General features: G+C 42.1%; 2 protein-coding genes across 3 annotated transcripts in view; one reads left to right on the plus strand and one right to left on the minus strand.

Moving 5' to 3' along the window:
• Positions 1–25,468, plus strand: TXNDC5 (thioredoxin domain containing 5). Of its 2 annotated transcripts, none has more exons than XM_036237278.1 (10): positions 1–300; positions 3,884–4,033; positions 8,978–9,083; positions 13,361–13,457; positions 15,981–16,096; positions 18,197–18,283; positions 18,921–19,064; positions 22,060–22,142; positions 23,403–23,532; positions 24,613–25,468. In XM_036237278.1, the coding sequence occupies exons 1-10, from the start codon at positions 26–28 to the stop codon at positions 24,733–24,735; spliced, it is 1,311 nt and encodes a 436-aa protein (XP_036093171.1). In that variant the 5' UTR covers positions 1–25; the 3' UTR covers positions 24,736–25,468. The 2 variants fall into 2 exon arrangements, with proteins under 2 accessions (XP_036093171.1, XP_015993723.2); XM_016138237.2 differs by having other exon boundaries at positions 5–300; positions 22,057–22,142.
• Positions 15,481–27,779, minus strand: part of BMP6 (bone morphogenetic protein 6) — a 149,494-nt gene continuing 137,195 nt past the window's right edge. Inside the window, exon 7 of the mRNA XM_016138249.2 lies at positions 15,481–27,723. Coding sequence (XP_015993735.1) covers positions 27,574–27,723 — 150 coding nt within the window. The 3' untranslated portion in view covers positions 15,481–27,573. The remainder of the gene's footprint in view (positions 27,724–27,779) is intronic.

Raw genomic sequence — 27,779 nt, forward strand, 5'->3', positions numbered from 1 at the left:
GCGAGAGCGCGCCAGCCCCGCCGCGATGCCCGCGCGCCCCGGACGCCTCCTCCCGCGGCTGCCCCGGCCGCCGGCCCCGGTCTCCCTGCTGCTGCTGCTGCTACTGCTTTGGCTGGGCCACGGCGGCGGCGGGCGCTGGGGCGCCAGGGCCCAGGAGCCCGGGGCGGCGGCGGCGGACGAGCCCCCTGCGGGCGACGGCGGGGACGGGCAGGACCCTCACGCCAAGCACCTGTACACGGCTGGCATGTTCACGCACGGGATCGAGAGCGCCGCGCACTTCGTCATGTTCTTCGCGCCCTGGTAATAGGCCGCGCCGCCTCCTCGGGGCCCGGGTTGGCGCGGGCCGGGTCCCCCCAGCTCCGCACTGTGCGCCCCGGGCGGGGTCCGGGGCCAGGGGGTAGCGGCACCGCGACGGGCCGGGGGAGGGGGCGCTGCGGGTCCCGGGCCGGCGCCGGGGCCGGGGGCGGGGGCGCCGGGCCGGGGCGCTGGCGGCTGACGTGGCGCGAGGTGGCCGGGGCGGTGCAGGAGGGGGCGGTCCGGAGGGGAGAGCCGGGGACGGGCCGCCCCTCCTCCCTCCCGAGTGCCCCTTTCCCCCAATCCGTGGGCTGGGGGAGGGGAAGGGAGGTCATCGCTCTTTGGGGTTGTTGGGATCCTAGAGGCCACTTCACGGTCCTGCCCTCCCCCCGCGCCTCAAACTTGCTGCGCTGGCGGGAGGCGGCGGCCTGCCGGAGCGGCCGGCACCAGGTGGGGCCACGTGCGGCGGCCGCTGGCAACCGGCGTCCAGCCGCCGACACTTGAGGGATTCTGATCGCTAGCTGTAGGGGGCACATCCTCTGCTTGAAGGTTAAATTGAAAAATAGGAACTCGCAAAGTTGTGATATCCCCCTTAGTGTGTTCCTGAGAGGAGAAAGTGTGGCCCAGGCAGAAGCGTGTTCCCGTGTTCCCTGAGAAACGAGAGTAGTGCGAATTCTGGGGACCTTTCCGCAGCGCGGAGTGGATGGGAAGCTGCTTCCTGGGTGATAGGAGCCCCTGGCCCTCATCTCAAAGCTGTCCTCTGGCACCTCCTCCCCTCCGCTCTCTCGGGGCTTGCTCTTCTGGAAAGTGAGATGGCAAATGGTACCACGTCGAACTGACGGTACCGCCTGCCATGGTTCTGGGGCGGGGGCCTTGGTATGGGACTTCTGTCCAACCCCTAAGACCCCTATCCGGAGAGTTGACCTAGCGAAGGACTTCGTGTCATTCATACAAGCACAGGTAATGCTTTCCTCGCATGGCCTAGATGCCCCAATAAAGGGAAGTTTCCTTGGGACAGAGCGGAAAGCTAGTGTTGAGGCAACAAGGCAGTTTGCAGGCTTATTTGCAGAATTTGACGTCCTTCTGTAGTGTGGGGTAGAGGTTCATTGATATGTGAGAAAGAGATGTGGGAAGTTAGAAGATGCCTAAGAGAAACAGCCTATTCAGAAAATGCGCTGGTGGAAGTTGGAGGAAACTTTTCTTTCTCTCCATGTTAGGCTATTACTGTATCAACTTTCTGGGGCCGGTCTGAGTCACAGCTATCTTTGTGCTTCGAGTTCCCAAGAATGAACTGACTTGAATTTTTAGAACTACCAGTGGTATAGAAAATACTTTGTAGAGTAAAATATTCAATATTAATAGTTACTCTGGAAAGGCGATTCTCAGAGTAACTATTCCAGTTAAATACACTACTTAATTGGAGCCTATTCCAGTGGAATAAATCTTTCTTCTTTATTTTTTAAAGAAAAACTGACACGTAGACATAGTAAGGCCATGCAGTGCCAATGGAGTTTTAATTTTAGAGTCTCAGTGTTATTTCACAGCTAGTCCTTGACTGAGTGAACGGAGAAAACTGGTAAATTTGAGCCCTTGATATTAAGTAAATGTGGCTTATGGACTTGTAAATAGATTCTCCAAAAAATAAAAGTTTCTTGCGAAATTTTTATTTCTTGCTTCTGAATAGGCTGTTACAACATATTTAAACAGACCTGTGAGCTTCTCTGATGGCATTTGAAAGAAAGTTAAACTTTAACAGTGGATTGGGACTCAGAATGTACCGTGAACTGCCCCATCTCACATCTCTTATCTCTTTCCAGTTTCAGTCTCTGTGGCATATTGGAAGCCCACATATATGATATGGGGTCAAGAGTACCATGTAATGAAAACATCGATCTGTGTATTTTTGCTCTGAACTTAGCAGATGTAGGGTTGTCTTGCTCCTGTAGATTTTATTCCAGCCTCTTTTTTATGGCCAATATGCAGGTCACACTGAACTTGGCGGTAAAAATGAGGTCAGGGTTGGGGCTGCCTCCTTGGGAGGACTAGATAGATAGGCCCTATTACATGGCCATAGGCTGCCTTCTGAACACAGTCGCTGTCTCAGAGGCTTGAGCTGTAGCCACAAGAGTCCCAAACCAGAAGTGCTGACTGCATGACGTTTATGGATCTATCACCGAGAAATTGCCAAACAGTATTTGCCAAGCATGTGTGTGCTGGATACTGAGAAAGTTATAAAAAGGACAGTGCTGTCTTCTTGGCCCTTGTACCAAATATATTTAAATATAACACTGGTTTTCCCTCATAATTATCTTCCAAAGAAGAGGGTATCATATTTTGTTTGAGTCTCTTAGAAAGCAGGAATTCTCTTGGCTGGCCAAGAAAATACTGCTTAGGGAAGACACATTTGTTTGAAGCATACTTTTTCAGTGCTATCTTTAGGTGGTTTTTATCAAGGTCATCTGTCAGAAAAGAGGCAAAGAGATTTTATTGAGGCATTATTTCAAGGTAAACTCACAATTTTAAGTTTAGGGTGTTGTTATAGGCAAGCGTGTTAAAGGTCACTTTATAAAAGCAGTACAGCAAGTAGTTACATTGTAGACATGAATACACAGCAGCAAAAAGAGAAAAACAAAAACAAACCCATTCCCCCTAATGATATGTGACTGTACTTGAAGTCTGAAATAAAGTTTCCAGTGTAGGCTCATGAAGAACTTAAATATGACACTGCAGAGAGCTGACAATTAAAGATGATCAGCTCTATGACTCAAAAAGTAGATTTAGTTGATGAGAAAGATGCTCATGCTGTCAAGAAATGTGAAGAGTAGCAAGAAACAATAAGTTAACATTTTAAAGATAGGTGATTAAAAAATATCTGTGTGTAGTTAAGTTCATACAGTAAATATAAATATACATTTCATTATATTATATTTAAAAGTTTGAGTTGCCACAGACTTTTTAAACTTCTCATTGGAGAAAAATGCAGAATTTATTTAATTTTGAGATTGCCTTGCATTTGCAGATACTTGGTGATATGGTAGAGGAGGCCTGACTAATAAAGGAGCAACTATAGCAAGAAGTGCTAAGCTGCTGCAGTAGAGGAGGAGCAAGTTTGCTTCTCAGTAGAGAAAAGAAAGGGCACCAAACAGCCTGGCGAGTCTGGGCTGACTGCTTGGAGGAAGTGACAGTCAAACTGATCCTGAGGGTGAATAGGAATTATCCAGGTAGACTTAGGGAGGAAACATCAAAGAGAATGTTTACTGATTCCCTAGGCAAGCCAAGCTGTGGTGGCCCTTTCAGAAAACTGCAACTATTACAGTGTGGCTCAGGGGTAGACAACAAAGGAAGGAGGGCAGCCGGGGTATAGATATCAAGTGGGAGGTCAGCAGATCTTGTACAGTACTTTGCTAACAGGATTTCACGCTGAGAATAATGCAGGGACTTTATGGAGGTTTATAACCAGGGAAGTGGGGTTCTGTAGTAATTGCAAGCTAATCCATCTCTGCCCACTCCCCTATGGAAATGGCCAAAGAGGTGGTCAGGTGCCCTCTGACCCAGCACTCACTATGCTCGTTACTTCACCTTCTTACAGGTGTGGGCATTGCCAGCGTCTGCAGCCTACTTGGAATGACCTGGGAGACAAGTACAACAGCATGGAAGATGCCAAAGTCTACGTGGCTAAAGTGGATTGCACGGCCAGCTCAGATGTGTGTTCTGCACAGGGGGTACGAGGATACCCCACGTAAGTGGGAAGGGCACATGTTTCCAGTATCTTCTAGGTCTTCCACATCTTTTAGCCAGCTTCATTCAGCCAAAGGAAGTCCAAGTTACACTTTTGATAACTTCCTTTGTAGTTCCGAGGAGTGAGATGCTAAATTTAAGCACGTAGTCCCTGTTTTTAGGGAAAGGTTATATTTAACACTGCTTCTATATTAGATGTCGTTTCATACCTTTTTTTTGGAAAAATCCCTTAATTAATCAGTGATGGGTTTTCCTTTTATAAAAAAATGTGTTTGTAAGACAAAAATGGTGGTCTCCATGAGGTCCTGTCTCATTTGATGTTCACATTTACACAATGAACACAGACTTTGTCATCAATTTTAGTATGAATTTTTGGTCACTATTATTCCTAAGCATCTTAAGCATCCTTTCTAGAGTAATTTCCCATTTGACTAGCACAGGGCTATTTCTGTTGGATAGAAAGGTAACAAAATGGAGTACAGCAGTTCTGACAAGTGATACTACTTACTCCCTTAACAGTTAAAAGGTTTTTTTGGTTTTAAGAAACAAATTGAAACTGACTTAATAAACAAAAGAGGATATTAATTAGTAGGCTGTGATGGGAACTCTGAGACTCAGCTCCAAGGGCTTGGGGACCTGTGTTTGTTGTGTCTCCCTTAAGGTGACTTAACTTTCTGGCTCTGCAACTCTCTGTTGCCGTAGTGAACTTGGGCCCATCACCAATTGGCCCAGCTTGTATGAGGTGATTATTCTGGGAACTGCCCTTGTTGCTGGGGAGTCATCCTCTTGTAGGAAGACAGCAGGCCCATTCAGACCACATGGCAAATGTTGGAGTAATGAAAAAGGGAAGATGCTGTTTCCAGAAGGATAGGGAAAGAATTGGCCATTGCGACTCCTGAAATATTTGTCAAATTTGATGAATTAAGTAAATGCTATATAAAACTTGAGCTTATCCTTAGACCTGAGAGTCAACATTGAAAAGTTGAAGGAACTCTGTGGCTGGAACTTAGAAGCTAAGATTTGAATCCTAGCTCTATCATCTACTTATCATGCAGCTCTGGTCATATTATTTAACCTCTGATTCTAAAGTAGGATGCTAATACCCACCTCACCTCCTATAGCATTATTATGTGACATAATGTACATGCAGATACTGATCTGAGCATAGCCAAGTTTCCCTTAATATTTGGAAATTTGTCATTTCTGTAAAGGACTCTAGTCTTTGGTGAATGCTTTCTAATCTAAGTGCCGTAATTCAAGTCTACATTAAGTCAGGTCAGTAGAGATCTAATTCCTCACTATATGTACCTACCTAAAAGGCATCACTGACCAATGCTTCGTAGTATTGCCTTTAAAGTAAACTGCTTGAATGGAGAGCATCCCAAAGAAGCAGTCAGTAAGCAGGGGGAGCAGGTAAGCTAGATGCTTACCTGTTGAGAGCCTGTTACTTTAAGGTACAGGGGCAACAGAGATGGTTAGATGGTTGGCTGTGGTGTCCACTCTTAAACAGCTGGCTATAGCTGTGTGGTTGTGTACACCACAAACTATGCCATAGGTAAGGTGAAACAATAGGGGCTTTAATAGGGCTGAGAGGGCAAATGTTAGGGGGCATCAGAGAAGGGAGTAGAGTGTACCTGGTTATACGGCTATCTGGCTGCAACTCCATAGATGCTTTTCACAGATTTTAAAAGATCCATGATGGATCATTTGTCCTGATTTCCATTTAGAAGATTTTGTCTCCCCCAGAAAACTATGCACTGGTTTTGTGTTGTAAAAATAACTAAAATGAGCTTAATACTATGTATGCTGAATGTGGTTTGGGAAGGAACCTCAGTGACCGTGACAGCCCTTCACGAGTGCCAGAGAAGAGATTTTTTTCATTGAATTCAGGAGTTAGAGTGTGCTGCATAAAATGTATCACATAAGGGAATTCATAGAGTTACCCGTGTGAGTTTTTACTTCCTCTAAAACTGCACCCAGCTCACAAGGCTTGAATCAGATAATGAAAGTAAATGCCTACACACAGATGTGTGTCCATATATCTGCTTTTATGTCACTGTTTCTGGATACCTTTACCTGGAGGAAAGGATTGGAGAGTGAGGGAATTTGGCTTCCCATGCCCCTAAGGGTGGCCGACTGTGCTCAGAAAAATGTTTTTGAGGTTTTCCTGTCGAGCCAGAAAATAATCTTTATTATCTGAGAAAATGTGAGCAGGGGCAGCGCTGAAAGTTTCTTAGGACTGCTGTAACAAAGTGGCACAAACAAGCTGACTGAAAAGAACAGAAATTTATTCTTAGTTATGGAAGCCAGAAGCTCAAAATCAAATCATCAGCAGGGCCATGCTGTCTCTGAAACCCATCCTGCCTCTTCCCAGCTCCTGGTGGTTTGCTGACAATCTTTGGTGTTCCTTGATTGCATCACTCCAATCTTCCATCTTCACATGGCCTTCTTCCTGTCTACAAGTCTCTCTCTGTGTCCAAATTTCCCCTTTTATAAGGACACCAGTCATATTGAATGAGAGCCCACCCTGTTAACCTCATTTTAACTTGCTTGTCTCTATAAAGGTCTTGTTTCTTAATAACGTCACAATCTCAGCTTCTGTGGGTTAGGACTTCAACAGATCTGTTTTGCCAGACACAATTCAACCCGTAAGACCATCTCATCTATTGTAGTAGTAGAACTTTCATCATACCATTTTCCAGCATGACCCATTAATGGGCATTTTTTCCCCTGCATTCTGCTTGAAAGAGAAATAGACCACTAAAAAAATTCAAATGCCTATGCGGAGGTTTGGTAATAGCATAAAAGCGTGGGGCTGTACTTTGGGTTTGTACCCCACGGCCCCCTCTTCATCACTTTCATCTCCACCTATGGGGAGAATTGAAGTCAGACTGAAAAGTCTTTAAATAAGCTATTATTCTACCCCTAGGCCTTAAGAACTTAAGAAAGACTTGGGTAGAAAGATTTTCGATCCAACAAGATTTTAAAAAGTTGTTTATTTTTATTTTACTCAAAGCTTACCACATTAGAAAATATTACATATTAGGTTTTACTGATTTTTAAAATATATTTATTTAAATTAGTTTCAAGTATACAATGCATTGGTTAGACATCTATATTGTTCATAAAACGATTCCCTCAATTGCTCCCTCCCTCCCCAGGCCCTCCACTTAGCCAGCATATTAATGCTAACTGCATTCCCTATGCCGTGTTCCCCATCCTTGTGCCCAACTATCAACTACTAATTTGTACTTCTCCCAGTCCCCCAAATCCCCTCCCATCTGTCTGTCACCAAATTGTCCACTGTATTTGTGAGTAGTTTTTGATTAGTTTATTCTTTTCGTTCCTTAGATTACACATATAAGTGAAATCATATGGTATTTATCTTTGTCTGACTTATTTCACTCAGCATAATATAGGTTTTACTGATTTTTAAAGTTAAAAAGGAAATGGGGAATGAGTTTGACAATACCTGGTCCTTTCTTATGCTTGGAGGATCCACTTATTTTTTTTTATCCTGAAGCTCTTTGATGGAGGAAGGCACTTGGAAGAGAGAAGGGACGTGAGGTACAGAAGTATCTTCTGGTTCTCTGAGCAAAGCACACATTTCCAGAGCTTTATACAGTTCCAGAAGTGTGTGCTGGCATTCATAATGGTGAGGTCTTTGGAGTTGTTTGAAATGTTAAACTTCGTGAAGTCACAGGCATACTGTTCAAATCTATTAGATTTTGGCTTTTTGTTACCATTAATGAGAGTATAAGCTACTGAGAAAGCGTTGCATATATTTTTTTGTTGGAGGCACATTAGGGATGTCACCTGAGCCCACCACAGGATCTTAGCTTCTGGGTGAGGCCAGTAAGCCCGTTTTAATTTCAATGTCTATTACAGCCAGTGTGCGGGCTTTCTCAAAAAGCTATGAAACTTCATTTTGAGGCATTTTGGGAGTTAGTTACTCAAACCCACAATTCTGATTTCTGTGTATCTTGATTCCTTACATTCTGACACTGCATATTTGGGCATCTACTAACAAATTCCAGGTACACGCTGTAGAAGTTTTAGGGGTATTTTAGATAAGCAGGCAGGCTTGCCCCCCAAAACTTGTCTGTTTCTCTTTTTTCTGTCAATAACCACATTTCTCTCTCATTTTTGACACCTTCTATTCTGTCAGTAAAAAAATTAATCCTCTCCACCCCATTCTTTGACACCTTCTATCAAGTTTTATTATGAGCATGTTCTTCCATTACCAAGTAGAATGATACAGAATCTGGAAGTATTAATTTCAGCCTCTGGCTGTGTCTTTCACTCACCTGAATGCTCTGTATTCTGTCTGCAGAGATCTTCAGGGGTGTTAATATATGTAGGAAAAAAAATTCCTTCTCTGTGTGGAAGTGAATAGACTGTATCAACCAAGATCAAAATTATTCTTAGAGTTGAAGACTTGAATTCTCACAATACCCAGATTTGTAAGAGTCAAGTAGCTGACATGGTAGCCTGGAAATATATTTATTGCAAAATAATACTATTTCTACTATAGTTCTAATATAAAAACAAACAAACATAAAAACTTGAGCCCTGGGAAGGATAACAAATACCTAGCAGGTAAAAGCTCAGAGTGTTATACCCAAGTGAACACCTGCAGCTTGGGGTTTAATTCAAGTGTTAGGCTTGACGTGTTCACCTCAGCTTTATTTTTCTTGAATAAAATATAAAGCATTTAAAAGTTTAGGATTAAGTGAATGTATTATCTCATAGAATATTATTATTCTTTCTTTTTCAAGTTTTATCGGAGAGTAGCAGATACGTGCCTGGCTTCAGCCCATTGAAAACTCATTTTCTGATTACTTCACTAAATGAGTTTGCTTCCTGATAAGACAGTGCTCTTTACTCAGAGCAATTTTAAGTGATTTAAAAGTCTGCATTGTCTAATCCTTTGTTACCCTTTCAGCTTGAAGTTTTTCAAGCCTGGTCAAGAAGCTGTGAAGTACCAAGGTCCTCGGGACTTCCAGTCACTGGAAAACTGGATGTTGCAGTTGCTGAATGAGGAGCCTGCTGTGAGTGCACAGAAAGCCCTCCTTGTCTTTCCTCCTATATTTTGGGTAATAAAGAGGCCAGGTCAGGTGAAAAAGTAAGGCTCCCATTTTGAGGCTACTTTGTACTTTTTTAGAACTCATTGATGATGTAAGTAAATAGTAACATTTTTTTTCTCAATTGTTTTTGATTGTGGCAAAATACACATAAAATTTACTGTCTTCACCATTGTTCAGTGTGCTGTACAGTGGCGTTAAGCACATTCACATTGTTGTGCACCCACCACCACCTTCCATCCACAGAACTCTTTTCATCTCTAAAACTGAAACTCTGTCCCCATTGAGCAGTAGCTCCCTACTCCCCCTCCCCCAGCTCCTGGCAACCTTTCTGCTTTCTGTCTCTGTGATTTCAACTACTTTGAGTATTTAGGTAAGTGTAAAAGATTAACTTTTTAAAAACTTTTTATTATGGAAGTACTCAAACATGCACACAAGTAGAATGAAGAGTCTAATGATGTATGAGTGGGAAGAAGGGGTATAATGAAGATGGTCTCGTGTATGCATCCCCCAGCTTCGTCAATTATCCCCATTTGCCAGTTTTGTTTTGTCTTAACTGCCTCCATATCCCTTGTTTGTCTGCAGAGTCAGTCCTTATGGAGTGTCATTTGTAAATATTTGAGTATGCAACTCACAGATAAGCACTTAGTACCTTTTAACATAACCTCTGTGCCACTCTCACATGTAGTCCAATTAACAATAATTCCTTAACATCAGAGATTGACTCTTGGCCACCTGGGGTCTAAGACGGGCTACCCAGTCCGGGCCAGCCTTGGCCCTTCCTCCCCACCTCTCACTCTTACTCCCACTCACTATACCCATGGTGTGAATCTTTCATTTTCTTCTCAGCCTTCGGTCCCGAAGACCCTTACTAGCCTTGCAGATAACATAATTTAATACCTTTAAAACTTTATCTTAATATTCCTCCCTACACTAAGGATGATAGCAGGAAATTATAGAAACTGTATGACTTCTGAGATATTTTTTAGAGACATAGCTGTGTGTAGGATGGTACTTATTAAGGAAAATTTATAATCCTTTCCCTCTCCATTTGTCATTGGGAGTATTAACTTTTTTATAAATCATTACTATCGTAAACCATTCATTAAGTAGCCCTTCGTGCTTTCAGATTAATGCTGAATGCTCATTACCGGAGAGGCTCAGTTGGGCTTTAATGATCTGTGGTGTTGTATTAGTGAGAGATGAGAAAGATGGCCAGTGTTCCCATGCTGTGTGTTTCTGATGAAATATTAAGAGCATCTGAAGTCTGAATGTAATTTCAATTTAAAAGCTTAACCAAGACTACTTTAGCATATCAGGTAGGTGTTTACAGATTTGAAGGTTGTTTGTGTTTATGTGCAATTCTAGCAGCCTTTTCGGGGTGCCGCTGCTCTTGGTGTCATTTTGCAGGGTGTCTGTGTGGTCCTTCAGTTCGCTCCTGAAATGTCGCAGCTAATCAGAAACCCAGCTGCTTCCTAAGGGTTAACTATACCTCACATTTTAAAGTCTATAAGTGTATGTCAAGAACGTCGGAATACGGTGTGGAATAAGCATTGACCAGAGACTATAATCTAATTTTAGGTATGTGGGGAAAACCACAAACCTCAGAGAATTTGTTTGTATCTTTTGTGGCTTAAAAGCTGGATGTGCAGGTGTAACTTTCACATAGATTTAAATTTCAAATGGTTTCCTTTGTGAAAATGTTCTCTGATGGAAGGAAGCTAATTTTAAACAGCAGTTAATAGTCTCAAAAAAAAACCTTTTAAAATAAACTTTTCTCCAAAAAAGCCAGTTTTCTATGATGACTTTATTCAGGAAACCAGCAGTCAGTATCAGGATGGCAGAGACACTTCATCTTGTGGGCCAACTTCCTTTTAGGGCAAGGGTCACCAGCCCCTGAGCTTCAAACTGGTATCTGTCAGTGGCTTGTTAAGAACCAGGCTGTACAGCAGGAGGTTGGCCCCTGGCAAGAGAGCAAAGCTTCGTCTGTATCTGCAGCCACTCTCCAGTGCTAACATCACGGCCTCAGCTCCATCTCAAATCATTAGGCATTAGATTCTCATGGGAGCACTGGTCCCTGGTGCTAAAAGGTTGGGGACCACTGCTTTAGGGGAAAGATGGCCCAAAGTGCAGACTGTGAGGCCAGGCCAAGGCTCAACATAGACGTCCTGAGGGGCAGCATCCTGTCTTCTCTGTGTGGGAGGTTCATGGCCATGTGGAATCCACCCATGACCACTCTAGAACCAGTGTACCCACTGGCTGTGTCCTAGAGTTTCAGCGCAGTAGGGATCTCAGATAATTGCTAGAAACAATGACAATGTGCCTTACTGTAGAAAAGTTCAAATATTCAAACATTATACTGTGAAGTGAAAATCCTTTTCAGTTTGAACTTTGCTGTTTATTGTAAGCAAAAGCTTTTTAAAAAGTTCTTCATCTGTGTTTATACCTAAGTAACTTGATAAGTACACTTTTATATTTAGACAGGATAAATTTGGATTTTTCTCCTTAGTATTACAGCCATATTAAAGAAACACAAAGAAAGGAAAACCTGCTATTCCTTACATTCCATCCTCATTTTTATATTTCCATGATTGCTTCTGGATTTTTTTCTTAAACGGTTACAATATAAACATAGTTTACTTTATTAATGGTCTTTTTATATAGTTATATTATCTTTATATTGATCATATATTATGTGGATTTGCCATAATCCAACTCTTCTCTGTCAGTGGATATTTAGTTACTTATAATTTTTTCTGTCATCAGAAATGCTATAGGAAACGTTTATTTTTGTAAAGGACATTTTTACTACTTTTGAGTGATATTTTTAGAATATATTCCCAGACATAAAATTACAAGGCAAAAAAAAAAAAAGCAAAAAAAAAAAAAAAAAGCAAGACCACTTTTATAGCTCTTGCTCAGTATTGGCCAATTGCTTTTTGAAGAATTTAGAGTGTATCCCATTTCTGTGACATACTGCAGTGTTCCCCTGATGGAGGCAGCTCAGGTATCTGCCACAGAGCACAAGAATAAGTATGCCCCTAAGTGCCATAAATGACCATTTTTATACTGACGGCCCTTTGAACATCTTTCTTACACATACACATACAGGGTTTTGTTTCACCTTATTGGAACTCACTGACTGTTCATTTAGCCATCATTCTCATGGGCATCCTTTTGTGTGGGTACGTAACCCTTTGAAAGTTTTGACAAGACAGCAACAGAAAGGAAAACTTCATGGTGCTGTAAGATCCCAGCTCTGTACAGCTTTGAGCTGTCACTGCTTTTAAAGCTTTTAATGACTTAACTTGGATATTCTTTTTAATAGAAATATGAACTGCCATGTAACAATTGAATAATAACCATGTGTCCGTAGCAAAATGGTAATGTGATCTTTTCTTCGCCCCAGCAGTAGTGGCCTCAGAAACTGAGAAATTTATAATTGTGTAGAAACTCCCGTGGTAACCATTTAGTTGTACACACCGGTGCCTTCTCAATGACTTCTTGCCCCTTCGTTGTGTGTTTCAGTTCCAAACTTAGTCACATGAGTTATATTCTTTCTTAAAAGAACAGTTATGTTTGCCCTGTGGTTTTCTCTTTCTCGTCTTTTCACTTGTCTGAATTTACTGTCTCATCACCTACTTTTCTCAGTCCTTTAGAGTTTTACCTTCCTTCACTTATTTGTTTGTTTGTTTATTTGCTATTTTTTTTTTGAATAAAGGGTTGCCTTTCCCTCCTGTTCTCTGGTGCTTTCACATTCTCAGTTTTGTCCGGTTTGCTACCTTTGTGTCTTTAGGTACTTCTTCCTTAAAGCCAGTCTATCAGGAATTTGATTTTGTATTCTATGTGAAATCTCAGATCACATTTCAAAGAATGGGACAGAATGCTAGTTTGGGGTAGAACTGTCTTTTAGTTTGTCTGTTCTGTTTGGTTGGGTTGAGGGCAGTAAAGGACTGGTTGAGGTGAGGCTGGCTGTCACCTGCTTTCCGCAAGTATCAGTCTTAGAGCATTTGCTGAGGGGGAGGCTGGCAAGGGGCTTCTTACTGAGCGTACAGAAGACCCGACAGAGTTAGTTCCTATCCTGGCCCCCCTCAACACACCAGCACCCCACATAGGTTCAAGGTAGCAAGGTGAGGGAGGAGATCTGCAGAAGGTTCTAGACAGACACTGGTCACCTCTTTGATGGGTTTCACTATGTCTTCACAGATGAACTCAGTGACTGTTGTTTCATTTCTTCCTATTAGACACCAGAGCCAGAAGTAGAACCACCCAGAGCCCCTGAGCTCAAGCAGGGGCTGTATGAGCTCTCAGCAAGCAACTTTGAGCTGCACGTCGCACAAGGTATGACAGGCGAACCTTGGTGTTCACCGTGGGATATACGCCTCTTAGAACCACTGGCTGTTCGTTACTCCTTGATTTGCTGGGCTGGTCCTTTTTGCCGCTTGAGGACTCATAGGTAGCAGCATCTGTGGCACTTATCAAGGGTTTCTCAAGTCCCTTTAACATCATTGTTTAATGTTCCTCCTCTTAGAAGCTTTTCCTCCTTTTCTCTCTGTCCTTATAAAATGCCAGTTTTGATGCTAAGCTAAAGCCTTAGGTGCGGAAATTTGGACCTCACAAATCATGAATGGGCACACTTGTACATGAGCTATGTATACACTGCATCCCTGGATAAGGAAGTGTTTCTTTATATTAATGTTAATCAGATGTTTATTGACCTGAAGCAGAAACCAAAGTTTCTCTTATCTGTTTAAACTAGAATTTAGTGAGACTGTTACAGCATGTAAATCAGTATACATGTTTTTTACACTTAAAATATTTTCTTAGACCACATCTTATTTTCTGAAAATGGTCTCAAAAATATTAAAAATGATCTATGTACAATTTCTAATGTTAATAATATAAGTCCTCCTTTCTTTACACATTTCAGAAGAGTTGGCTCAGCAGTGAATGACTTGAAAGCAAATTTAGCTTCCTTGCTGACCTCTATTCTCAAATGCTACCATGGAGAGAAATCCTCCTGTAAGACTGGGTCAGAAATGTTGTGGCAAAGGGCTTAAAATTGTACCTGGCCTTGTAACTTCATGCCTGCTGAGACATGAAGTTACATGAAGTTATTTAGATACCCCACTCAGTGTCTAAATAAGTTTCCCTCCACCACACTTAAAGTCTAAAATAATTGTGATACCTTCAACCGTTTTTTGTTTTTATTTAAGGTTATTTAATTTGTACCAGTGCTCTAACAGTGGAACTTCAAGGGGTTTTCTTCCCCTTCAGGAGATTCACTTTAATTTGAGACTGGCATGGGCTCACTGCAGTATGTGCTACCAGAATCACCTTGTAGACTATTTTCCATAAGCCCAGCCTGGTCACTCCCTAAGCAAGTCATCACTGAAGGGCAGTGTTCTAGAGATGCCACCTGTGTTGCTTGCATGAGGATTTCTCCTCAGGAAGCAGCCTCCTGCCCTTACAGCTTCCCTTTGACACTTCTATGGGTTCCTGGACATCCTGCCTCCACCTTGCCACACAAGGTTAGCAACAGAGCTGTCTGGAGAGACCTGGTTTCGGCTTTGCAGATCAATTGCTAATTTTTTGAAACAAGTTTTTAAGCATTTCCTTCGATGTATCTTTGCCATGGTGATGAGGTACCTCTGTGAGCATTGGCGTGACAACGTCCTACTCTAGGTCCGAGTCATATTTCAGTGTTCATTAGTTAGTTCTCTTCTTGGCCACAGCCTGATTTTGGTTTGGTCTTGGCCTGACATCTTTTACACCCCAGGTTGTTCAAGGTAGAACAGCCTAGAAAAAAAATCTTCAGTGTCCAAATAATGATGTTTGAAGATTCAGTTTTATTCCTCTTAGCCAAGATAGTAATATTCAGTTTTTAAACCTTTTATTTTAGTGTGAAATAAAACACAGAATACTGAAAAGAAATGTGGGGCTTAGTGAATTGTGACAAAGCAGTCACCTTGTAACCATTGTCCAGTTAAAGAAAAAAACTGCCAGCCTCCCAGCACCCCTTCCCAGTCAGTCACCGCCCTTCTGGCTTTTATGGAAACCACTCCTTGCTTTTCTTAAGGTTTCATCACTCAAGTGTGTGTTTCTAAACCCTACAGCTTAGTTTGGTCTTTCTTTGACATAGCTCTTTTAAGTCTGTTTTATCTCCATTTACCCCCAACACCTCTTTTTCTTCCTTACATTTTTCTTTGCTGCCACATAGGTTGTTTGACCTGTATGTAACGTTCTCCCACGGTGTGGACTTTGTTGATTGTGTCCACACGGTGTAGTTTAACATATCCCTTAGTTTTCTATTCCCTGTGAACTGGCACTTGAACACTTGAATCAAGAGACATTATCTGTTTTCGTTGATGTTTTTTTTTTGGGGGGGGGGGGTTCTGAAAAGACTTTATAGCTATTGAAGTCTCTTTGTGATGTCAGCAGCCACAGCAGTCACTGCCTAAATCCGTTAATTCATCCAGATGCCAAATGCTATTCTAATTCAGGCATCCTGTCTTCATTTTTTTAGCCAAGAGAAACTTGCCCTCATTTATCACTTGGTTAACCATTGGTGCAGTTCATATAGGAAAAACAGGATAAAAGCCTGATTCTTCCCCTTTACTGCCAGTTTTCCAAACAATGAATTAGTTCCTTGTCCTCCAGAGATGACAAATTAGCTTTTGTTTCGAGGATTGTTACAAACTCATGGATATAGACGTTTTTGATGCAGAGTCACTTTGACCAGTTAAAGGGTTCCTACTGAACTCAGCTTTGCAAGAAAATAAAGATGAGATGCGAATCTCTAGTTAGGTGTGATGTAAATTACACTCCCTTTTCCCCCTTCTCTGCCTTGGCTCCACATGGAAGGCGACCACTTTATCAAGTTCTTCGCTCCATGGTGTGGTCACTGCAAAGCTCTGGCTCCGACCTGGGAGCAGCTGGCTCTGGGCCTTGAACATTCCGAAACTGTCAAGATTGGCAAGGTAAGTGAAAGCCCTTATTAAACTGGAAGTAGACCGCCTTTGGCTGGATTAATTAGCAGAGTAGCCCATTATTCATTCTGTGCGTAAAGTCGCAAACTTGATTTATTATTTCCATTTAGTGTGCCACTTGATAATTCATTTCACCTTCACAGATGGCAGCCTGGTTTCGAGTGTGCTGGCTTTTCCACAGCCTAGAGATAAATTATGGCTTTGGCTCCTTTGTTTGTTTTGAAGCGATGGCCAATTCTGAATTGGCAGCCCCAGAGCCTTTTCTGCAAAGATAGGGGGCAGAGCCTTAGAGAATGTTCACTGGACGTGCTTGGAGACCGTCCACATTTGATCTCACCCAAGAGCTCTTTCCTAAAGAAGCCTCGGCTCTGTGCTCACAGAGGCATGCAGGGGACCCTCCCTATGGTGAGACTCAGCTTGCACTGCTGCCTGGAATTCTTCCCAGCTTTTCCTACTTTACGTGGAGAAGCCAGAAGCGATATCTAACAAATTCTGTGTAACTGGATTTTCTGGAAATATCCAGAGCAGCTTCTGGGTCATCCAACACTTAATCTCATCTATTCTCCAGCACCCACCAGACATCATTGCCTGGATGTCCTTTAATAAAAATCTCATTTTCTACTTTGCCAGGGGGCCAATTATATACAGAAGTAATGCTATGTGTCCAGTTAATAAGATGATCTGTCCAGCATGTGAGATGGTCAAAAGCATAGATTTGGGAGTCAAGTAGACCTGGCTGGCCAACCTAAGGCAACTTCGCAGCACCTCAGTCTCAGTAAATAAATTAAAGCGTTTCAGTAAATGTAATTTAAGCATCCGTCTTCATTTTTTTAGCAAGAGAAACTTGTCCTCGTTTATCACTTGGTTATCCAGTGGTGCAGTTCATATAGGAAAGATGGGATAAAAGCCTGATTCTTCCCCTTTATTGCCAGTTTTCCAAATAATGAGTTGGTTCCCTGTTGTCCTCCAAAGATGACAAAGTAGCTTTTGTTTGAAGATTGTTATGAACTCACGGTTATAGACGACTTTGATGCAGTCACTTTTTACCAGTTCAAGGGTTCCTGCTGAACTGCACTTTGCAAGAGGACAAAGATCAGATGTAATCGTAACATAATCTTGTCTTCTGCCTTCCCCATTCCTTGTATTCTTACTGTAAATTATGTTTTAAACTTTGATAGGGGATTATTTTATTTTCAATTTATGTCAGTGGAGGCTTCTTGTGGAACCAAGCATGAGCAGACACAGTCTAAATAACTGGGCTGTGGCCCTTCATCTCTGGACACATAACTGCACCCTAAAAATGCTTCCCACCCCCAGTTGTAATTGGAGGCTTCCTGTGCTTCAGGTTAACACTTGAACTGCTCTCTGACTTCAGTCTTATCTGTTAAAATAACAGTTCATCTACTTTGTTGACATAGTGAGAAATAAGCTCTGTATAGCTTATTTTAATGTCAGTAGAAAAGTTAAAAAGAAGTGACTTAGAATAGAATGCTGTATAAAAATGTTAAATAAGCAGAATCTTATGAAAATTTAAATGGAAATAATCCAAAGTGCTGTGGTAGTTGGTAAATTGAGCTTACAGAATTGATACTGTAATCTGATTTTAACATCTTTTCAGTTTTATTTTTATCATACACCAAGTACTCATATTTAAAATTGACTACTTCTCCTTGAATTTAAAACTCTCAGTTTGAACATGAGAATAAATTTCTAAGCTAGTGTTATGACTGGTGTGGGCGTCCGTCACCGAAAGCTAGGCCTGCCCCTCCCAGGGTGTCAGGCTAGGCTTTCCTTCTCTACCTGTTAACCTGCTCAAGAGAGAATGTTGCTTCCTAAAAATGGTCATTATAAGTAAACAAAAAATAAATCATGTTTCTAAAGTGAATCTTGCTGTGGCTGCTCCCTCGGTTTGGGGGAAATTTGGGGTACCTGTTTTAGGAAAAGTCTGCAGAAACTGCAGCTTGCTGGCAAAGATGCTGCAGATCAAGGGTTTAGAAATTATATCGAAAAAAATAAATAACTCCCAGGGTACCCAATAGCTCATTTTTATCAGGGAGGCTCACTAACTGGAAATGTGAACTTTCTTTGTAGGTTGACTGTACACAGCACCATGAACTCTGTTCAGGAAATCAGGTCCGTGGCTATCCCACTCTTCTCTGGTTCCGAGATGGTAAAAAGGTATGTCTTTAGGCCTTAATGTGGAGACAGAGTGTTTCTCTTAACCACAGTGGGCTGAGTTGTCAAGTGGCTTAACAGTTGTGAATTGCCAGTATGCATTGATTATTTGGGCACTGGTTTAAGAGAATACATGGAACAGAACAGAAATGCCCTTCTCTTAATTGATAAGATTTGGATAGTTGAGAAAAACGTCCGTCGTTATAATATTTTGAAACCTTTCATTTGGCTCAGGTTATCACTAGAATAACCCACATCTGCCTAAGGTAACTGCTCTGATCACAGCCTTTGAGAGCGGTTAATGCTCACTCTTGGTAAGGTTCTCACTCCCTCCCTTCCATCCCTGGCTGATGGTCAGCTTCTCAGAATTCCTGAGTCAGCACCCAGGGTTTTGTGACTCATAGGTCTGCAGAAAGGATGAGCTGTAAAGTTCTCTCACAAAAGCCAAAACATTGGTTTATAATCTCTGCCTTTTCATTTAAACATGAGCATGCAAACATTGCACAGCTCACACAACCATGCAGAGACATCTGACAGGAGGTTTCACATGGGCAAGAGGGGTCAGGAGGAGGGTTGAGATATTCAGAGCACTCAAGTAGACTAACTTGTCAGTGTTTCCGTGTGGCCCACGTTTGGACAGATTGACCAGTACAAGGGAAAGCGGGATCTGGACTCGCTGAGAGAGTATGTGGAATCACAGCTCCAGAGTGCTGCGGAGGGCACTCCCGAGACTGCCGAGCCCTCGGAGGCCCCAGTGCTGGCTGCCGAACCAGAGGCCGACAAGGTGGGTGTCTGCCGCTGCCCCTGCCCATAGGGGGCACGGCCCTAAGATGCCTTGGACAAAGTGACAGTTTGAGGACAGTATAAAGTAATTCAGATGGTTGGCTTACAGCTGACTTTTCAACCCAAGACATTTTTTTCAACTACTTTTACATACTTGTAAGGGGTTAATGTAAGCAAAAGCTCCCCTGAAATAGATGTGAGACACACATGCCCTGAATTTGGTCAAAAATCTCTGGAAAATTCTTCCCATTGATTCAGTCATCACTTTACTTGAGGGAATGTGCTATGGGAGCTTGTCTGTTGCCTCTTGGGCCCTGTTTCTGTTCATTTCCTTAATGTGTTGCAATCGTTTTTTTAACCTGTGGTAAAGACCCCTGAAAGATTGTAGTAGAAAGGATGTGCACATTGGAATTGAAAGGAAAATTGTTGTAGGATATTTAATTTGCTTAGGCAGTCTCTGACTTATTGAGGTATTATCTTCATTCAGATAGTATAAGGTTGTAGATTCATTTGTTCTATAATAATCAACCCCTTGTTATATTTCAGGCACTGTCCTAGGCCACCAGGAAACAAAAACAAATAAGACCGTTTTCCTGCCTGTGTAGAGTGGCGGGTCTAGTGGGTGAGACAGATGAGAACACATACGTGCAGATGCCGCAGAGGCTGTGGTAAAACTGTGTGCAGGGCTGGTCATTGTCTGAGAAAGGTGGAGGCGGATAGGAGATGTCACTGAAGAACTGAAAGATGAATTGGCATTTGCTGGAGAGACGTGGGGAAGGCACGAAGGCACGAGGGAATGGATGAAAAGGAAGGGTGCAGTGCCGGATGCCAGAAAGGAGAGGCAGGCGCTAGGTGATAGAGGACTTTGTCAGCCGCCAGTGATCTTTGAGCTTTAATTATAGGGATCCAGTGGAGGGTTTCAAGCATATTTGAATTTTAGAAAGATGACTGGCAGCAGCATGTATGAAACAGATTGAAAAGTGATGTTAGGTCATAAAAGATAATGACCTCCCCCCCCCCCCACCAAAAAAAAAAGGCACAAAAAACAAAAAACTAAGGCTGTGAAAGTGGGGATGGAAAGAAGAAGATAGCCAACATAAGGAGCGCAACTCTGTGAGCCCAGTTAGGATGGTGGAGTTCGAAGTGACTTTCAGATTTCTAGCTTAGCTGGTGGATGTGGCACCAAGCATGAGATAAGGGCCAGGGAGGAGGCAGGTGATGAGTCTAGTTCTCAAGGTGATGATTTTCAGTGTTGTGGTGAATATGTAGATGGCAATCTCCAATAGACAGTCAAATGTATCAGTCGGTAGCTAAAGCAAGATGTCTGCACAAGATGAGTAGGTTTGTATGTCTGCAACTTTAGGTAGAAGCCAGTGTTGAAGACATAGGTGAAAATGAGATTATTCAAAGAGAGTCAAAATAATGTTTTCCCAGGAAAACGATGTTTGGATTTTCTAGCTAAGAACCTAAGGCATGTTTGTAAACATATTTCCAAAGCAGTATATCTACGTTGCTACTTCATTTTGTACAACTATACTTCATAGCATTCCATGTTCTTACTTGGGACACAGGGACATTGAGAGAAAAGGAAGGGGTGGGATATCTTTGTTCCTCAGGGTGAGGGCAGAGAACCAGACATGGTGACTGCCTCCCCAGTAACGCTCTAGTGCTCAGCGTTTACATCAGAGATCGTGACTCACCAAAGCCATCATTCCCAGAGCCCAGGTGTGTGGAATCGGAAAAAGCAGTGGAGCCACCTACCCCATCCTCCCAGCATGGGGAGCAGCGGGCCTCCCCATCCCACAGCCCACCTCTCAGTTGGTCTCTCACAGGTTGAGGATCGCTTGGGTGTCAGTTAAAAGTTGAAGTTTTGGTCTAAGAAGTAAACAAATGATTTTGTAGTTGTTATGACCACATATATTAGAGGAGTATGTGTGTCATGGTGGTTATAAAGGTCATCCCAAATTGAATATAATTATATACTATGGATGTTTTCATCAAACACAGAACAGTTTCTATTTATAATAAAGTTTTCCACCATTAAGTGGGTCTTTCAGTGAGTGTGGCATCATATTTCTGGACATAAAGAAAGATGGCAGTGTTCTACAATGGCCCCCTTGGCACCCTTCGTCTCCCAGTCACTGACATACACTGCTTGATGCCAGACTCAAGTGGAGCAGCCCTGGTACATTTAGCCACGTGATAAATCACACACATTCTTGCCCTAGAGAGAATCACAGACACATTGGTGGAAAAACACATAGACATAATTCTGTAAAGAACTATCAAGATAGAATCCCTTTAAAGCAGACTTCCTTGTGGCTCCTTTCCCCTAAATTCTCTAGCCAGAGCTTAGATGAAGGTTTTACATTAGCTCTGAATTTAAGAATGGAAAGGAGCCCGTTATATGTAAAATACATATCATTCCCTATGCTTTTATAGGGACCTTGAAAGGTCCCTATAAAGGACCTTCGTAAGGTCCTTCTGTGACATAGAGAAGATAATTTTTGTGAATCCCTATCATATGAGAGTGGTAGAGCCTGTGAGAGGAGCCATATGTGTACAGACTTCAGGAGGGCCAGTAGTGGGACTGTGGTTGATGTTGGAGGCTCCATGCCTAGGAAGTACAGATTCAAGCCCTGTCTGTCCAGAGCTGACTAGTCCACACTGTAGAGCCCTGAAGGACAGTAGCTGCACCTGAACCCACCCTAGACTGCCGGCGGGGCAGAACACTGGGCTGTGTCTGCCGCTTCTCAGAGCATCTCCTGGACTCAGGGCCCAAGGGACCTGATGAATCTCTGCCCTTTAGAGGCCACTGCTCTGCCCTTTTGTGTAGCTAGGGAAATGCAAGTTGAATAGCTATTTTTATGTGACCTTGGGGGGGGCATGCATAACAGCATTTAAAAAGTATGGATTCATATTTCTGCAGTCCCAAAGTATGACTCTTTCCTTCTCTTCACGATGTATTTGCATTGTGGCTTTTCCCTCCCTAGAAGGGCACCGTGTTGGCACTTACGGAAAATAACTTTGAGGACACCATTGCAGGAGGAATAACCTTCATCAAATTTTATGCCCCATGGTAAGTGGCTCTTTGATTTGAAACTACTTTCTTTGTCCTAGTGCACTTCAGTCCCATCATATTTTCAGCTCGTTAGCCAACCCTCCAGGCTCAGTGTTGAGCACATATTACATTTACATGTAGGTTATGTTGTAGGAAATAAGGAAATGTTATCATTATATTCTTATATTCAGATATGTTCAAGCTTGATGGTATTCATAAACAGTTTTTGATGGAGAATGAGGTTATTTTAAAATTCAGTTTGCTTTGGAGAATAAGATAATGAAGGAGAATTATGATAGCTATAACATTTTGTGGTATATCTCTGTAATTTTCCAAAGATTGCTTTTTTGGTTAAAAAAAAGCTACATCATGATATAGCTTTGCTCCTTGGTCTCTTCTGGATGTTACAGAGGGATCCAGTTGAGCTCACCTTTCTGTTTTGAGCCATTCAACATGTTACCCAATTACCCGCACCTTCCTGCCATATGGTCTTCAGGGACCAAAGCAGAGATGCTCTGTGTGCACGAGGTTTGAGACCCAGGCAACCTGGATGTCCTTTAATTCCTTGGAACTTAGTTTCCTCAGCTGTAAAATCGGAGAATACTTTGTCTTCACAAATGAAACATTCCATTTGGGAAAGCAGAGCGCCGAGGAGTGTTAGGTTCTGTGTCTAAATGCCGACAAGTAAGGTCACCACATGTCATTGTTGCTCTTTAATTTCATTCATTTCAGATATTCATGAAAAACCGTAATAGCGGAGATAAAAAGTTAACACATGACTCGTGTGTGCATTCTGAATTTTTAAGAATAGAAACTCTAGCAAATAATGCTTTTAAAACTATTATTTTTCTATTTTTTTAAAAAACCTAAAGCTATAGATCAAGTTTAAAGACAGAAGATCCCCTTTATTGAAGGGGAGCAGTTCACGTAGTGGGAGAAGAGTCAGAAAAGGGACCGAGTGTCAGGTGGAGGAGAGGGTTACAGTTCACTGTATCATGGAAGTGGTTTCAAAATCTAAAACTGTTTTCAGACCAGCTCATTTCTGTCAGGTTAATCCAAAAGTCTACTTCAGATCGATTTTGACTTCCTTGTTTGGGTTGGGGGTGGAACAGGAGGAGGAAAAGTTAATGCCTCCGAAGGGAAAATTTGATGTTTTATAAATTTCTAGGCAATTGTTGACTGCTTCATACAGAAAAACAAAGCTCGACTTGGCAGCAAAATATAGGTGAGTGAGCGCGACCCAGGCCTTCAGCAGAGCTGTCGTTGTTCTGTTTCTAGGTGTGGTCACTGTAAGAATCTGGCTCCTGCTTGGGAAGAACTCTCTAAAAAGGAATTCCCTGGTTTGGCAGAGGTCAAGATCGCGGAAGTGGACTGTACTGCTGAACGGAATATTTGCAGCAAGTACTCGGTGAGTACATGTGAATGAGAACACTGTGGGGACTCTACATATTGGGAGCAGATCCCCAGTGAAGCTGTGCTTTGGCATTGTGGGCTTAACTAAGATAACTCACACTGCCCTAGTCCCCTCAACAAACCGTTTTTTGTGTCCTTTTGAGGTGCTTGGTTTGTTTTTCCTTTTGAAAAGCTAAACAGATGCTCTCTCAAAGGAAAGGCTTTCTTCCTCTATTATTATACACATTTCAATGGGGTTTTTAGGTCTTGCCATCTGGGCGTTAGGCTGGGCAGTAACTGAGACTTCAAGCTGGAGAATGGGGGACTGCTTACACAGACATTCTCATTGACGGAATAGTCAGTTGGCTTGTGGCTGTCATCATAAACAACTAAATGGCTTATTTTTCAGATATAAACCAGCATTCTAACATACAATGGCTGAATAAAGGAAATACTTGAACATAAACTTCCTCCTGAGAGGGCCATACCAAAATGCCCGTCTTGCGCTTGGATCATTTAACTGTTGCCTTCTTTCTGAGCTGTTAGCTCAGAAAATTTTATATTTCTGTTTTTGTGTTGTTTGCTTAAAACATTTTTGAGGCCGCTGAAGTTTATTACCTCGTCAGATTGAGGATAGTTGTAGCATATTTTTTTATTTATTATTAGAAGATGCCAGTCAATTTTTTGTTCCTTAAAATTCTGAAAAGAGAAAAGAGATGAGTTGCAGCTCTCCTTGAGGGTCTTGGTACTATCCAGTGTGGTCAACTGAGCGACCTGGGTATCACTGGGAACCTTGTCCAAAATGCAGAGTCTCAGGCCACATGCCATACTGCTGGGCTTGAATGTGCACCTTCATAGGTCCCCAGGGGATTGACACTAATTTTGAATGTAGTTTTGGATTGGAAAATGAATAAATAGCCCCTAAGACTTTGCTTTCTGAACTCTCTGACACTTTTTAAATGGTTTATACATTTTAAAAATTTAACCGTAGACTTTCCTGGCCACAACTATAGGATTTTTTTCTGGTTTTATTTATGAAGCAATTTGTGTGTGATTCAGGCCACTGGTTTTCAAATTTTGAATTTTTTCTTTCAAGGTACGAGGCTATCCCACATTGTTGCTTTTCCGCGGAGGCAAAAAAGTCAGTGAGCACAATGGAGGCAGAGACCTCGAATCATTGCACCACTTTGTTCTGCGCCAGGCGAAAGACGAACTGTAAAAACAGGAGGAAGTCTCCTCTCCCGCCTGGCCTCCTGTACCGTGTCGGGGAGCAGCAAATCATGTGGATGTTGCTGGGTTTCAGGTAGTGGTTATTCAGAAAGCCGAATGTCCTAAACATGTGGCGGCATCTCTTTGTTTCTTAAGCCAACATACTCTACAGGTTCTTTATTAAGTTTCTCTAAGTAAACATGTAACTCTTGATCCCTTTGCAAACTGAATATTTTCAGTGGCAGTGTGTCATCCCCTTTAACTTTCTCTTGATGAAATCTAAGTGGTTTCCTTTGAGACTAAAATGGAGTTGAGGAAAATCAAATTGCTGGACTATTATGGCTCTTGAGTGATTTTGGTGGACGCATCATCCAAAGCACCATTTATGAACTGCCCACGAGTCCTGGAAAGGTAGCCTGTGGCAGTATCGATGTTCCTTTGAGCCGAAGGTTATAAATGACTTACTAATAGTGTGGCTGCTCCATAGCTTGGAGCAGTGTTACAAACAAAAACCCCACACCTGGGAGATACCTTCATGGCGACTCCTGGATTTTCCGTTTCTATGAATACTTCTCTCATCGTGAGAGGTTTGCCACGATGAAAGCAATGGTACTTTTGACACGTGCCTAAGTAAGATAACGCTGATGCCATAATCTTATGTGTGTTATTTGTTAGCTCAGTTATTGCTCAAGGGATACTTCTGTTTGTTGCTCATGGATGAAAGATTTCATTGGTTATGTTAATGTGAAGTCAGGGTCTATGTGAAGATTTTTAAGATTTAAAATTCATGTTTAAGACTTGATGTCTCCCATGGAAAATATGGGCATGGAAACTTCTGCAAGGCTTATCGTAACTGTTCTTTTAACTTATGGAAAGATTCTGGTTGTATTTGCCATCTGGGGCAAGAGGACTAGATGAATGTTCCCTGGGCTGGGTATCGGGGACCAGCAGAATCCTGCAGCCCCACTGTGGGGCCCCAGCTGAAGCAGTTTCAGATTTTGCTCCTAGGTAGTCCTTTTAGAGGCTCGTTGTATATCGTCTGCCTTTGCAGAGGTTGACACTGTGCTGTATGAAGAGTGGAATTAACTTGACCAAAGACCAAAGAATGGAGTAGGCAGGGCTGAGTCAGGGCTGAAGTAGGCCACACTAGCATTAATACTAGCATCATAATTCATGCCATCCTGGTTATTAAACATTTTTACCCTCACCCTTGGAAAAAAGCAACCCCAGGACTAGGCTCCCATAAGATAGGTACCTGTATGTTCTTTGCCATCGAATTACTTCTCAGAATAACCCCTCTGTGTCCAACACTCTGCACCCCACCTCCCATGCTTGAGGGATCCAGTCACTTGGCACAAAGTAACTAGGGGTAAGGATCTTCGAAACAAGATCACTTCTGCTATCTGCCGCAGACGACAACAGAGCAGGATCTCGAACAGCCTCTGCCTTAAAGGAAATCTTTATTAATCATGTGGTTCACAGATGTTCATTTAAAATTCCCGACATTCTGGAGAAGCACAATCCTCATGAGTGGCTTCAGCTTCTCCTCATGAGACTTGTATTAAAAGAAAATCAAAGTGGTACAATTTGTTTACACTATGATAATTTCTAAATAAACTCTTTTTTTTAAAAAAAAAAGTCTGGTCTTTCCTTACATGTTACAGCAAAACAGATATAAAATAGGCAATAAATTATAGTTTATATTTACAAAAAAGCTGTAAGTGCAAACAGGTATAGATCATAAATGTATTATTTAATCAGTTTAGTATGAAACTGGTTTCTTAGTACATGATTGTGAAAAAGACATTTAAAAAATATTCTAAGATTTAATCTTGAGTTCTTACTTCCTACAAAAGAAAACTGATTTCAGTTCATAAACAGCATGGCCATCCAAACTCATTCCTAAAGGCTGGGAGATCCTTCCTCAGTTTATTTCCTTTGTTGGTTCTCACCCTGTGACATGACATGCTGTATAGAAAAAGGCAAAGAACCATTTTTACTGAAATAGATGAGATTAGAGCCAGCGTTCCTGAAGTTAATGTGCTTTTCAGAGAGGCATTCCAAAAAAGAAGAGGTGCAGAATTTCTTTCACATGTTATACAGTTAAAATGATGGCTTTTAAAAATGCTTCTCACTCCTTGCAGTCTGACCTGAAAGTATGAGCAGTCTACTTTTGGTACTAGCAAAGAAAACAGCAAGTGGCAGAGGACTGAGGTGTGGAAATCACGTGGTTCGTTTTAACCGAAATAATTCTATTTTCACACCAACAAAAGGCCAGCATAAACATGTAACAGCAATCACTGAGACAAGGCACTTCCAAATAGCCCTGGTTATGGCCTGGGCTGTTGATCTTCTATGAAATTGACCTTCCTGGGAATGAAATCTGAATAGAGGCATTTTCCCCAATTTCTGTTGTCCGTAAAATCTACCTTTGAGACACATTACTAAACCAGCTGATACTTTAGCCAAGAATACTTTTACTCCTTTAACATTATTTTCCCTCTTTACTCACACCACAAATAGCTTGATCTAAAACTACTTTTGGGGGGCTTTTGGGGGGGAGTAAAGGGGAAACCCTTCAAAGTTATGTTTCTGCAGTTACCAGACTTCATACTACAGACATTCAAACAGCTTCCTACAGACCAACAACTACTCAACGTTATTTACTATGTGGGCAAATCATTAACGAGGTCCTTTAAAATCTGTCTGGGGCAGTAAGGCACCAACCGGCATGAGATGCTTTCAAATTCATCATCCTGCTTTCACTGTGCTTCTGCGTGTTTTTTAAGGCAGGTGTAATCTAGAAATCCAAGGCAGTATTTGTGTCCCCAGTGACTAGTTTTTTGAGTTAGTGGCATCCACAAGCTCTTACAACCATATTCCTGTATTTTTTTAAGATGACATTGGAGTTGTCATCAAAGTAAAGGACTGAGATAGCATTTAGTTTAGTTGGCGCACAGCACGGTTTGGGGACATACTCAGGATTCATAAGGTGAACCTGTTCCAAAACAGAAGGAGGAGAAGGTTCCATTAGAAGCTATACCTGGTCTTGGC

Source organism: Rousettus aegyptiacus, unplaced genomic scaffold (genome assembly GCF_014176215.1).
Source record: "Rousettus aegyptiacus isolate mRouAeg1 unplaced genomic scaffold, mRouAeg1.p scaffold_m13_p_1, whole genome shotgun sequence".
Taxonomy (NCBI): Eukaryota; Metazoa; Chordata; class Mammalia; order Chiroptera; family Pteropodidae; genus Rousettus; species Rousettus aegyptiacus.

Coding starts and splice junctions, on each gene's coding strand:
- TXNDC5 (XM_016138237.2), top strand. CDS start 26: ATGCCCGCGCGCCCCGGACGCCTCCTCCCGCGGCTGCCCCGGCCGCCG. Junction 4,034..8,977: donor GGGGTACGAGGATACCCCAC/GTAAGTGGGAAG, acceptor TTACCCTTTCAG/CTTGAAGTTTTTCAAGCCTG. Junction 9,084..13,360: donor TGCTGAATGAGGAGCCTGCT/GTGAGTGCACAG, acceptor TCTTCCTATTAG/ACACCAGAGCCAGAAGTAGA.